Below are 13,289 nucleotides of genomic sequence, written 5' to 3'. Positions count from 1 at the left end.
GGTATGGTGCTGACAAACCTAGAAACATAATCGGGGCGAACCGGGATTCGAACCCATAATCATAGGTCTCTGGCGTGCCCAATGGACGCAACTCTGCACAGCGAATCGCGGCGCCTTAGACGACTGGGCCACCCGTGCCCCCACATCAATTGTGGAATCTTAAATTTCTTTTAATAAAAATGGGGAAACCTTTCAAAGCTTTTCTATTTCATGCTGATATCAAATCTACATGCTTCTGTATTGATGGATAACGATGACAGTACATCTGTAACAACATATTTCTGTGTCACCTGTAGCAGGGACACTCTAGCAAGAAATGGTATTCATCTTCGATCTCCATCAAGTTACATTATTACAAATTAGGTATCTTGAATCATACACTGATTTACTATGGCGCTGCATTTGTATTTTCAAACCATGTGATAAACACCGAGTTAAGTAAGTATTCTCATAAGATATTTATTTAAATTTGATGTTATATGTAATTCAGGCTCAATTAATATTTTATACGACCCATAATGTCTAAGAAATACAGAAGTATTTGTCAATGATGCCAAGTTTGAATTGAATATAAATGCATCTGCTACGGAACATACTCATAAAATATGATTTATAATATTAATACTTTTATGTTTGTGTGTCGCCGTGACAACACTCATTGACTGTTGCAGCAGTGTTTCCCCCTTCCCGTGACCGTACAACACGTGCATCCATCTTTATCACTGCATCTTTACAATGTACAAAGCGGAAATCAGAAACCTTTTCATTGCTGATTTAAACATAGTCAACGAAACAGTTATTCTAAAATAATGAACTTTTAAAGACTCGGAATGACAAATGATTTCTGTTGAGATCATAAGATATTTGAATTGGTGTGATATGCTTCATAATATATCAATGAAATAGCAAAAATAAATAATCATTCATTCGAAAATCTGAATAAATAATTCACTTAAATTCCGTAACTTAACTTCAAAATATATCATATCTTCACTTGTTTAGTCATATTTCTCCCTATTGCACGACACCAGATTCTATCAGATTATTTAGCTGCCTGTCTGAATATCCCAGAATTCCCTGCAGCACTTCCTGTGTGTGTTGCCCAAGAGTTGGAGGGGGGCGTGGCACCACAGTCTGGGACTCACTGTACCTCACTGCCGGTCCTGGCAATGCACAAGAGAAATACATTGTTTTGTATTTCAAGATTATCATGTAAGAGCGAAATGCGATTGCACACTCGTCTTTCATTTCAAGATTATGTGTGGTCAATTTGCGAATGCACACTCGTTTAGTATACCATGTACCCATATACCAACACCAACATTGAAGATAAATCAGCACACAATAACATATTGATCATATGAACTTACCCACTATGAAAAGAGACCCAGGTTACTTAGCATGCATGGTATGTACATGATCCATGGTATGTACATGAACTCGCTATAATACATATATCCAGTAAGGTGAGCTTTACCTGGAAGCCTGATCGTCCCGGCTGTAGGGTGCTGCACTTCCTGTATCATCCCATTGTGGACCACCTGGACAGAGAGCAATATTACAGTTTTTCCACAACAGCATTCCACTAACATCTCATTTTTTTATATCATTCCCATCCCCCCAAAACCGGGCATTTTATAAAATAAGTTAATGTAGAAGATTAATGTCAGTTAGCCTTTTATGAGTAAGTTCTGATACTCACACACATAAACGTGCCCTAAAGACATTAAAATCATATATATTCCAACATAATCCCATTCCACATTGACACACTTTTACCAACGATGTCGGAAGAATTTTATCTTTGTTCCGTAAAATTACTTTTGTCCTTTTGTCCAAAACGTTCATCACCGCTGCTCTGACGTCACACGTCATCGTTCTAGTCGAAATGGGTTCCAGGTAGATCTAACTTTATGTTTGGGAACAGATGGAAGTTTGACGGAGAATATGTTGGGCGCTGAAGGAATACAAAGCCACACTCGTGGATTGGAGCCAAGGCAGTGACTGATTTGTGAACTGTTGCATGTTTCTGGTGAGAGAGCACACTCTTTCTCAGATTCACACGTCTCTTAGTCGTAATTTCATCCCGTAATTGCCTCCAAAGTACAGGATAAGATGCCCTGTTTACTGTCTGGCCTTGTGTCCACCATGATGACACCCTCGGCAACAAGGAGGCCATATAACCTTTCCAGCTGGCCAGTCTTTGCATTCTTGTTTTGGTGGTGGTGATATCAAATCCTTCCACTCTTGTTTGGACTCGGCTAGAAGTGGTGACCCCAGGTTTCATGTGTAGTCACAAATCGTTTCTGAATCAGCTTCAACAGACCTAGATTATCACGAGATATGTTATGCCTTGTGCACTTTTGAAAAGACGTCAGACGTTTTGGAACCCCAAGAGCTGATACCCCTCTTCATTGCCAAGTTTTATGTGATAATGTACTCTCTCCTGGGAAATATCTACTGAAATAACATAATCATTCGCCGGTCATCAGTCATATCCATATCGTGGATTCTCTGGATCATTTCTGGTGTTACTGGGTCACAGACCTTCCATGACGGGGGTCGTTTTCAAAGCTCATCCAGCCGCGCTTCACGTATTTACAGTGGCTGAGGCAGGGGCTTCCTTCCCTAGTGTCGTACTCATATCTTCATGGATAGATTTTGGTGTTAAGCCTCTTTTCACTTGATCGCTAAAAGTGTCCATGTTCCAAATGTCACACACCCGTGATTATATCACTGACTTGTCACAGCGGAATATTTTGCTAAAAACACTTACGGTTTTTGGATATACCTATATGGCATCATGTAATGTCCACAACAGAGGATTTAACTAGTACTAGCACCTTATGTGTGAGGCTCAGAACTTATCAAGCAATCCATAGATGTGCGATGTGCATGCAAGATTTAACCATGTACTCGACTGGAGAGCATCATCCAAATTTAAAATAAGTGTATGCCCAGTGTGACTTATGGCGTACATGTGGGTACATATGTAGGAAAATAATCAATATTGGCATGTTTGCGCTTTCACCTGAGGATCAGAGAAGACTTGCTGTATGTTGTTGATAGGACCGTATGGTATTCCTGACCCCTCCAGCACCTGCATCCACTGTGAGGTGGTCTTCGTCTCAAACCTAGGTCACAATGCAGCAGGAGCGTTAACTAACGCTATATACTAGTAGCTAGTTCATGTGAGCTTTGTATATTCTTTTCTTTACGTCACGTAGATGTGGCTATATCAACCAGGAGCATTTGTTTATAAGCATTTCATTTGCCTTCAACCCCAACTTATCTCGCAGAAATGAACCTCTTTTAAAACTGCATAAGGATAGATATTCCTGGACACATTTTGTTGCATGAATCATGTAGTAGTATGCAGAGAACGAGAATGTGTATACGATTTGATAAAAACCAAGAGCACGGGTATGGAGATGGCAAACCACGTTTCATTGACAGGGGTAAAAAAATTATTCGAACCCAAGATCGATGGATCCTGATACGACTAAGGCAACTCTACATATACACAGCTAATTCTTGTGTTAAGACCACTGGGTCACCCAGGATCCCTCATTCCCTGGAACCCATCATTCAGTGATACAATAGGTTCACTTTTACACCAGAGTATAAGCTTGTGTTGGACAGATGCTTCTGTGTTGTTCAGAGTCTCCGTGCATAGATAGTTCAAACGTGTGCCAGAGTGATGATTCAATTCTTTATTTGAGGCTGTTTAGGAAAGGACAATGAGGTTAATCAGAAAAAGAGTGAGTGAGTTGGGTTTAACGCCGCTTTTAACAGTATTCCTGTTATATTGCGGCGTGTCAGTTTAATGTGGGAAGAAAACCCGAAGTGATGCAGGTCTCAGACGTTTAGCACTTCGGTGAAACCCACGGGCACGGGTATGGTGCTGACAAACCTAAAAACATAATCGGGGCGAACCGGGATTCGAACCCACAATCATAGGTTTCTGGCGTGCCCAAGGGACGCAACTCTGTACAGCGAATCGCGGCGCCTTAGACGACTGGTTCCTGTGCCCCCATCAGACAAAGAGGGTGAAATTAAAGTTAATTATACGAAAAACCATAAAGTTTGAAATGCCTGTAGGGAGGTGGATATGGTTCTGTAGATACTGAGAAAGCGAGGTAGCCAAGATGAAGTTACTAGACGGCTACAAGCACTACGTCACTACACCCCCTTTCGTCTAACTCATCCTCAGAACCCCAAGCATTACCTGTGTCCCAGTAAAGGCAGCAATATGTCTCTGTTTGCCACTCTCACTTTGTTATCTTGAAACCTCTCGTCCTCCAACAACTCTGGTAGTTCCATCCTCTGCAAGAGAGGTCTTATGTCATCCGTCGAAGCATCACTGACGCCATAATAAAGTCAACGTCCCCTTAACGTCCCATTTAATAAAATTAGTTGTATCCACGACTTTATCCGCACTCATTATTGTTCCTAGTGCTTGTATCTGATATGGTGACAAACTATGAAACCGAGTTTCTGATAACCTTAATACGACAATGCATAACAGGTGTCTTTGTTCTCCTCACCAAGGCCCACTTCACTATCTCTTGTGCGCCCAAGATTTCGCTGGTCGTGGGGTTGACTCCCAATTCGTCACAATAATAATATAATATCTATATGTATGGTCGTGGATTTGACCGAGGTCAAAGATTCTACGAATTGCGTCACTTGGGAAATTAGCTACTACCACCTCACCTGACACAGAAGCTGAAACTGTTTGTCGTTTCCTGCTCCCACCATAAAATATCCCCCATCCTTGGTCTTGAAAGCCTGAAATAACATCAGCAAAAGATTGTGGAAGCCTCGGTGGCTGAGTGGGTTAGATCGCTGACTTTGTGTGCTCAGGGAGTGTGGGTTCGGACCCTGGAAGGGACTCCACTCAAAAAGTACAAGAATAGGTACTTTACTAAGAAAGTGCTATCCCAAATATAACATTTGTTATCATCAGCATCTGATCAACCAGTCACTGAAACATCAGATCAAACGGTCACTGAAATTAACAGTAGAAATTGACACTGAAACATCAGTACAACCAGTCACTGAAACATCAGAGCAACTAATCAGAGCAGATGATTCAATCATTTTGAATTGGAATACAATAATATAGAACATTCCCCAACCAATCCTCTATGGAACACTGCTTTCATGTGCTATTTTATTGTCCGATCCAAGTGTGTAAGTAGGTAGCACTTACCTGGTACGGTACAATGCTCTCATGTGCTGTTCCATACCGTTTCGCCTCCATCCCAGCATTCAGGTAGTTCGATGCAATATTCACAAGCGAGGCCACCTACGTAAAGGTGCAGGGACATGTTGTAGCTGACAAGTACACGTGCAGCAAAGGGAATATGAAGACAGAATAAGATTTTTTAAAGGCCGAAACAGTTTGATTTCATTTACAGGTATGTACAAACAGTATGTTTTTGATTTAAGAACACTGCTTTGTTCAGTTAATAGAGTGTTCTATTTGTCACAGCTGTCAAGGAGACGCCATTTCAAAAGGATAATCCTGCCACTGATTTAACAATTTGTTAATTGCATTTATTTAGGAATATTAAGCAAATGTTAAAATATACAGTGCATTCACTATAATGGAGGCCAGACAGTCCCAGCAAATTTGAATCAAGTAAAACAGCTCACAATGTGTGTCAATAATGCTGTTACTGGGTAGCCTAATTACACAGAGACATGGTACACAGTTTCACACAGGGAGTTGATCCCAGCATCGAGATACAGACACCTTATTTCCCCCGATCATGGAACATGGGTTCAACCTGAAACTTTAAACAGCAGATCGAATTTCCGTTCATTAGACCGTAAGATTCTCTGTGCGGCACCTTAATAGCGGTTGACAGAAGCTCCACTTGTGGAAAAAAAGGTAAAGTTAGATGCAAAAAGGAAGGGAACCGGTATACCTGAGTGGATAGGAGGTTACAGTCGATGTGTTGACCTCTCCCAGTTAACTGACGGTGTTGTAGTGCAACCATGATGGCACCAAAAGCGTACAGTCCTGTTGACAAGTCCGTCATAGCCACGCCAAGTCTACAGGGGTCCCCGTCACGTGGTCCAGTGACATTCATAAGGCCTCCTACACCTGCGGCGATGGCGTCGTACCCAGCTCGGGATCTGTAGGGTCCTGTCTGACCATATCCTGTAACCATAAAGCAATATTTAACCCTAACCCTAACCCTAACCCTAACCCTAACCCTGACCCTAACCCTAACCCTAAACCCAACCTTGACCCTTACCCGAACTCTAACCCAAACCCTGGAACCCTGAATATGTCAAGCAATGATTATTTCTGTCAACATTGGTCCTGTGTAGGAACCATTAATCCAGTTCCCTGATAATGCTTTCAAGATTGCAAATGGTTTCCGAGATTGACAAAAGTTGTTCTCCATCTCTTATCATTAATACGTTTTAGTGGTACCATATCCTCCTTCATTATACATATTAGATAGAATATGTCTTACCTGTGATTGAGCAGTATACCAGCTGAGGGACGAGAGCTTTCATTTCATCATAACCAAGACCCATCTCCCCAAGCTTCCCTGGCAGGTAATTCTCAATCAGAACATCACAGGAACCGGCTAACTGCTGGACAATCTCAACACCTTTCTGTTTCTTCAAGTCTACTGCTATACTCTGCAAGACAGAGCAGAGGCATCAGGCGACAATCTCAACCTCAACACCTTTCTCCCAGTTAACTGTTATACTGTTACTGTAACAGAGAGCAGAGGCACCAAGATGGACAATATCAACACCTCTCTGTTTCCTCAGGTCCACTGCTATACTCTGTAACACAGAGCAGAGGCATCAGATGGCAATCTCAACACCTTCCTCCAAGTTTACTGTTATACTCTGTAACATAGAGAAGAGGCACCAGGAGAGACAATCTAAACACCTTTCTGTTTCCTCAGATCTACTGCTGTACTCTGTACCACAAAGCAGAGGCACCAGGAGACAATCTCTACACATTTCTGTTTCTCAGATCTACTGCTATACTCTTTAACAGAGTAGAGGCACCAAGATGGACAATATCAACACCTTTCTGTTTGTCCAAGCCTACTACTATACTTTGTAACACAAGATGCAGAAGATGCAAGAGAGACTACACATTTCAAACAGACCTTTTTGTTTCTGTTGACAGATAGGAAGTACGCACTCTCTGTGCCTTTGAAAGGGGGTCCCCAGCTCCTACTGTCATCTCCTGCACCTGTAACAATAGGAAGATAACAACAAAGTGAGTGAATAAGAAGAAAGCGGTCTGTTGGCGGCAGTGTTCGATGAGGTTGTTAAGTTCGATGGGCAGATGAGCGAGTGGAAATATCAGTGGAGTGGTGGAAGGTCCAAGTGAACAGAGAAAATGATCTTTAGTTTGTCGTGTATCAATCACTCTGAACGCAGGATACAACTCATTTACATACAATTTTCTATACAACCTATCCACTACCTATGTGTAAACGAGTATGGCTAGGGTTGTTCCATTTCGCAAATGACTATTAAAGGAACTACTATTAGATTTGTGTGTAAATGCCCAGACTCACCTGGTCGTTCCACTTTGATCACATCTGCTCCAAGGTCGGCAAACAACATAGAACAGTACGGCCCTGCTAGAACCCTGGTGTAGAACAAGGTGTAGAACATGACACACATCAAAGACGCCGGGCCTGCTAGAACATCACAACAATACGGCCCTGCTAGAACATCACACTGTGCGACCCTGCCAGAACATCACACAGTACGGTACTACAAAACGACCCTGCTGGGACATCACATAGTACGACCCTGCTAGAACATCACACTGTGCGACCCTGCTAGAACATCACACTGTGCGACCCTGCTAGAACACCACACAGTACGGTCCTCCAAAACGACCCTGCTGGGACATCACATAGTACGACCATGCTAAATGATCACACAGGATGGTCCTGCTTGAATATTACACAGTACGGCCCTGCTGGAATATCACAAGGTACGGCCCTGCTAGAACATCACACAGTACGGCCCTGCTAGAACATCACACAGTACGGCCCTGCTAAAACATCACACAATATGGTCCTGCTTGAATATTACACAGTACGGCCCTGCTAGAATATCACAAGGTACGGCCCTGCTACAACACCACACAGTACGGCCCTGCTAGAACATCACACAATACGGCCCTGATAAAACATCACATAGTACGGCCCTGCTAAAACATCACACAATACGGCCCTGATAAAACATCACACAGTACGGCCCTGCTAAAACATCACACAGTACGGCCCTGCTAGAACATCACACAGTACGGCCCTGCTAGAACACCACACAGTACGGCCCTGTTAAAACATCACACAGTACGGCCCTGCTAGAACATCACACAGTACGGTACTACTACAACATCACACTGTACAGCCCTGCTAGAACATCACACAGTACGGTACTACTACAACATCACACTGTACAGCCCTGCTAGAACATCACACAGTACGGTACTTCTACAACACCACACAGTACGGTACTACTACAACACCACACAGTACGGCCCTGCTAGAACATCACACAGTACGGTACTACTACAACACCACACAGTACGGTACTACTACAACACCACACAGTACGGTACTACTACAACACCACACAGTACGGTACTACTACAACACCACACAGTACGGTACTTCTACAACACCACACAGTACGGTACTACTACAACACCACACAGTACGGTACTACTACAACACCACACAGTACGGTACTTCTACAACACCACACAGTACGGTACTTCTACAACACCACACAGTACGGTACTACTACAACATCACACAGTACGGTACTACTACAACACCACACAGTACGGTACTTCTACAACACCACACAGTACGGTACTTCTACAACACCACACAGTACGGTACTTCTACAACACCACACAGTACGGTACTACTACAACACCACACAGTACGGTACTACTACAACACCACACAGTACGGTACTTCTACAACACCACACAGTACGGTACTTCTACAACACCACACAGTACGGTACTACTACAACATCACACAGTACGGTACTACTACAACACCACACAGTACGGTACTTCTACAACACCACACAGTACGGTACTTCTACAACACCACACAGTACGGCCCTGCTAGAACACCACACAGTACGGTACTACTACAACACCACACAGTATGGCCATGCTAGACCATTGCACAGTACGGCCCTGCTAGAACACCACACAGTACGACCCGACATAATCCTGTAACGAGGTGTACATCATAATACATATCACACAATACGGCCCAACTAGAACATCACACAGAACGGTACTACTAGAACATCACACAGTATTAAGCGGGCAGGTGACGAACTCATCAAAAAGTCCTTCACCTTCTGTATGACATACTATACATTGTATCACGTAGATCTATGAATACAGACATAATGCGCTGACTTCACCTTCCTGACTGGAATATCCTTTGTTCCTGCTATGCCATGGCGACCTGTAAAATGTCAGTACGAGCAACGCCAATCACCTAATCTCCATTTTGGACAGCTCTTACTGACGTGGGGACATATACAAGCGTACATACGTATAAGCATAACGGCATTTGGATGCACAACACATATTCTTCTAATTAGTGAGTAAGTGATTGAATATGGTTTTACGCAGCTTTAAGCAATAATCCAGCAATATCTAGGCGGGGGACACTACAAATTGGCTTCACACATTGTACCCACCCGGGGCTTCGGCGAGAAGGGCGAACGCTTTAACCACTAGGCTAGAACACCACCACTCTTCTGATAAGTGGAAACACAATAACTTGTCCCAATCTGCACTTTCATCTCCATGTTTATATACCTGGTGAGATCTAGAATTCGTATTCCTTCCATAGGACTGTTTCGCTCCGACTGCTGTGATGACGTTGTCGAGAACTTTCTTGTAACTAAATAACCAGAACATTCACTGCATCAGTTGACAAAGATAAAACATGAATGGAAGAATGCTGATGCTAATGTTCATCACTGACCTTTGAACCTTCTTCTACACATCCACATGAGTTTCTAGAATTTATGACATCATCATTGTCTGAAGATAAATCATAAACGCTAAGATCGGGAGCAATGTTTTTGATTTTTTGCCACTATAAAAAATTAAGCAAACCGAATGTATGAATGTTGACTTGATAAACAGATCTGTTCATTAAACAAAAGTCATGACAAATAGGTTGAAGATATAATCATAAACAACACAAGTTGCCCAAACAATACATAGGTGATCATGCACGTTGATATAAGTTAATTAAGTCCGGCAAAAACTAAATACTCTTTCGAACAAGATATTGCACTTTCATTGCAGAGTGAGTGGGTCTGGTATACAGTCATTACTGTGAAAGAAGAGAATGCGTAAAATGCAATATGCTTTTAGCTTGTATTTCATTTTTGATAAATGAAAACAATGATATAAACTGTAGAGAGTATATTTTGGTGGTCGGTGATGATAAATATTTCGGCGAGGCCTCGAGATGCTACCTGTCCAAAACTACTGAACTAAACGAATAATACTTTTCCATGTGCACGTACTTGCTGCAGGTTATGAAATCAAGAAACCATCATAATACTGTTGGCCTTAGCATGCAATTATTCTAGAATATGAAATAGCAAATGTTTGCTCCAGAACGTTTTATTGACATGTAGAAACTGGTTTGCATTCCTACTTCATGCCAACCAGTATGAAAAATATATTACTTTGTGTGGCAGTTTTAAACTTGTGATCATGGCGATCGAACTTTGTGTGACCTCTTTCTGTTCAAGAGGTCATTCTTAATGTGCAGAATACTCTCAGTTCAGCAGCTGTGTAGCTGCACACAACACATTTTATGAGCGCTTTATTCAGCAAGAGTTCTCTCCCCTTCTTCCCCAATTTTGTGATCACATAACATAACACGTAGTTTCTCTCGACACCAAATCTAATCACACAAACAATGATTTTATATCCAGACTTTAAGATAAGTGCCTACCGAAGCTACATCTGCCTCCGTTGTGTCGATGCAGTAACTGAACGCCGCAGGTACTAACAAGCTGTGCGATCCTGCTGCACTGTGACCCAGTCATGATGGTGTGGCGGTTTCAATCACAGTTACCTCCCTTAGATAACGGACTGAGGACTCTCTACTGCGTTTACTCTCTACTATGTTATATGCCTTCCGAAGAGTTTTATTCCATCACTTTATTCAAAGTGTTTATGAAGCACTGTAATTGATTTGATTATTGAGCACTGTAATCGAGTTGTTCATAAAGCATACCCTTAATTATTACATGAAGATGGGTAGGTCCTCGCAAATGAGGGTGATTTGCAGAGAAATCAATCAATCATCCATTAGAGTTATTCATGTCTGGCATCAACTTGTTCATGTTCGAAAACTTATAAATTGGCAAACTGAGACGCTGTAACGCTAGTTAACACGCATGGCCCACGTACAACTGACATTCTAACACTCGCCAATGTTCTTCAAGTGTTCACTGGCATTTGTTAAAGTTAATGAATTAAATGTAACGATATGGGCATATGTTTTACGTTTTGCATGTTGTTTAAGTGTAAGTGATACAAATATACTACATCTGAATGGTAGAAGTGTGCTGTTTTACACAATCAGATGTGCCGTGAAATAGTCGCTTGTTTCCTGTCGATACACTTGTTCTGGGTTACAGCCGCTATAAGTGTCAAAGGTGGTTAGGGATGGGATCTAGGGACGTTTGTAGTAAATTTGAGCATGAATAAGAAAGAAAATAACCAACACGAAATATGTTTACAGGTTTTTCAATATGAGAGTGAGTGAGTATGGTTTTACGCCGCTTTAACAATATTCCAGGAATATCACGTGATACATTACACCCATTTAGTGGTTGAGTGTGCAAGGGAGTGAGTCTGTCAAAGGTGGCAAACGTCTAAGACCAACCTCACGTGATATAACCGAAACACTGCCCTACGGCGCCAACTCGCCAACCCACCCTTCGCCTAGTAACGTGTTTCCAACGTATTTTCTTTTGAACAGTAACTGCATTGACACAAATGTGAATTGTGATTTTGATATGTATTTAAAGCTGTCATCTTCAGCCATGAATTTGGGATAGTGTGTTTTTTGTATTGACAATTGTATGTGGTCGGTTTGATGTGAAGATGATGCCAATTAGATATTACTATATTTTCCTGCCAACTTCCTTGCATATATCATATCGCCTCAAATGGTGAAATAGTTTAAGATGCAAGATGTTTTATTTTCAAAACATCCTTTAACAAGGGCCAAAGTTTACATTATGGAGTCTCAAATAACATATAATAACTATCATCCGTACAACGTTTCTGGTTCATCACTATTATTTTCAAAAACAATGTATCATGGTGTAAAACCTACTCAAAGTGTGCTATGCTCCTTCCTTCAGCCAGTTCGGAGGAGAGAATGGACAAACGACGGACAACGCACATAGCAAAAGCTCAATTGGACCGACAGTCCTGGGAACAGACACACAAAACGACCTTAGCTATGACTATTGTACGTTTATGTTGAAGTCGTCTAGTTACAACAGTTGTAACTACAGTCGCTTTGTACAAGTGGTTCCCGATGAGCTGACAATACGCAGCAATATGCGACGCACATTTTGAACGATTTGGTTGAAACAAAAAGAGAGTTATGTATATACATGGATTTGTGTAAATTCACAAATCTGTTGCAGGCAGTACCAGCTTACCAGATTGGAGCTCATGTGTAAACACCAACATAAGTCAATAGCATGGATGTGCATTGCTTCTTATAATGCATGTTTGTCATGTATTTATTTATGTAAATAAATAAAGTTGCACACACCGATCTATCATCACATGAACAGGTATGATAGATTTATTGAACTGAAGTCTTGAATACAGGAAACATATTAGGCTCAATTGTGTAAGGAAGTACGATGGAATTCATACTGCAGGGCTTATTGTGTTCAGAACCAGTAGGGCGTTGATCAGCAGATCACATTGTTATTTGTTGGTAATATGGTAGTCATAACAGCCAGAACAATCGAAACAGGCACTTGTAAAACCTTTTCATCTGATGCAAATGTCAATAAGCAAATGTACAAGAGATATAAAGGCCATGGTTCACACTAATTACACTTCTCATCACATTAATGGGAAACCAATGGAACGAAATAACAATGAGGCTGCCATGAGAACAATTTAGTCGATTTCAATGGGTGAGAGACCTTTTAATACAATACATTCAGTTTCAGCTTTATAA

General features: G+C 41.6%; 1 protein-coding gene across 2 annotated transcripts; it reads right to left on the bottom strand.

Annotated features, from left to right (window-relative positions):
- Positions 1-482: 482 nt before the first annotated feature.
- LOC139470100 (succinyl-CoA:glutarate CoA-transferase-like) lies at positions 483-11,118 on the bottom strand. Of its 2 annotated transcripts, XM_071252391.1 has the most exons (12): positions 11,025-11,118; positions 9,866-9,950; positions 7,569-7,642; positions 7,152-7,237; positions 6,495-6,666; positions 5,937-6,172; positions 5,216-5,311; positions 4,717-4,791; positions 4,229-4,326; positions 3,032-3,134; positions 1,478-1,541; positions 483-1,163 (listed from the first exon to the last, which is right to left on the bottom strand). In XM_071252391.1, the coding sequence occupies exons 1-12, from the start codon at positions 11,116-11,118 to the stop codon at positions 1,015-1,017; spliced, it is 1,332 nt and encodes a 443-aa protein (XP_071108492.1). In that variant the 3' UTR covers positions 483-1,014. The 2 variants fall into 2 exon arrangements, with proteins under 2 accessions (XP_071108492.1, XP_071108493.1); XM_071252392.1 differs by lacking the exon at positions 9,866-9,950 and having other exon boundaries at positions 11,025-11,091.
- Positions 11,119-13,289: the final 2,171 nt, after the last annotated feature.

This window comes from Haliotis cracherodii, unplaced genomic scaffold (assembly GCF_022045235.1).
Source record: "Haliotis cracherodii isolate W230 unplaced genomic scaffold, xgHalCrac1.p SCAF_20, whole genome shotgun sequence".
NCBI classification, from domain to species: Eukaryota; Metazoa; Mollusca; class Gastropoda; order Lepetellida; family Haliotidae; genus Haliotis; species Haliotis cracherodii.
Note: the sequence above shows the minus strand (reverse complement) of the source record. Positions and strands in the feature narration are given on the sequence as shown.

What these genes read in the sequence shown, in the direction of transcription:
- LOC139470100 (XM_071252391.1), bottom strand. Translation starts at nt 11,118, where the DNA reads ATGACTGGGTCACAGTGCAGCAGGATCGCACAGCTTGTTAGTACCTGC. An exon ending in CTGTCAACAGAAACAAAAAG is followed by an intron (nt 6,667 to 7,151) that starts GTCTGTTTGAAA and finishes TCTGTCTTGCAG; the next exon opens with AGTATAGCAGTAGACTTGAA. An exon ending in CTGCCTTTACTGGGACACAG is followed by an intron (nt 3,135 to 4,228) that starts GTAATGCTTGGG and finishes ATTGTGACCTAG; the next exon opens with GTTTGAGACGAAGACCACCT.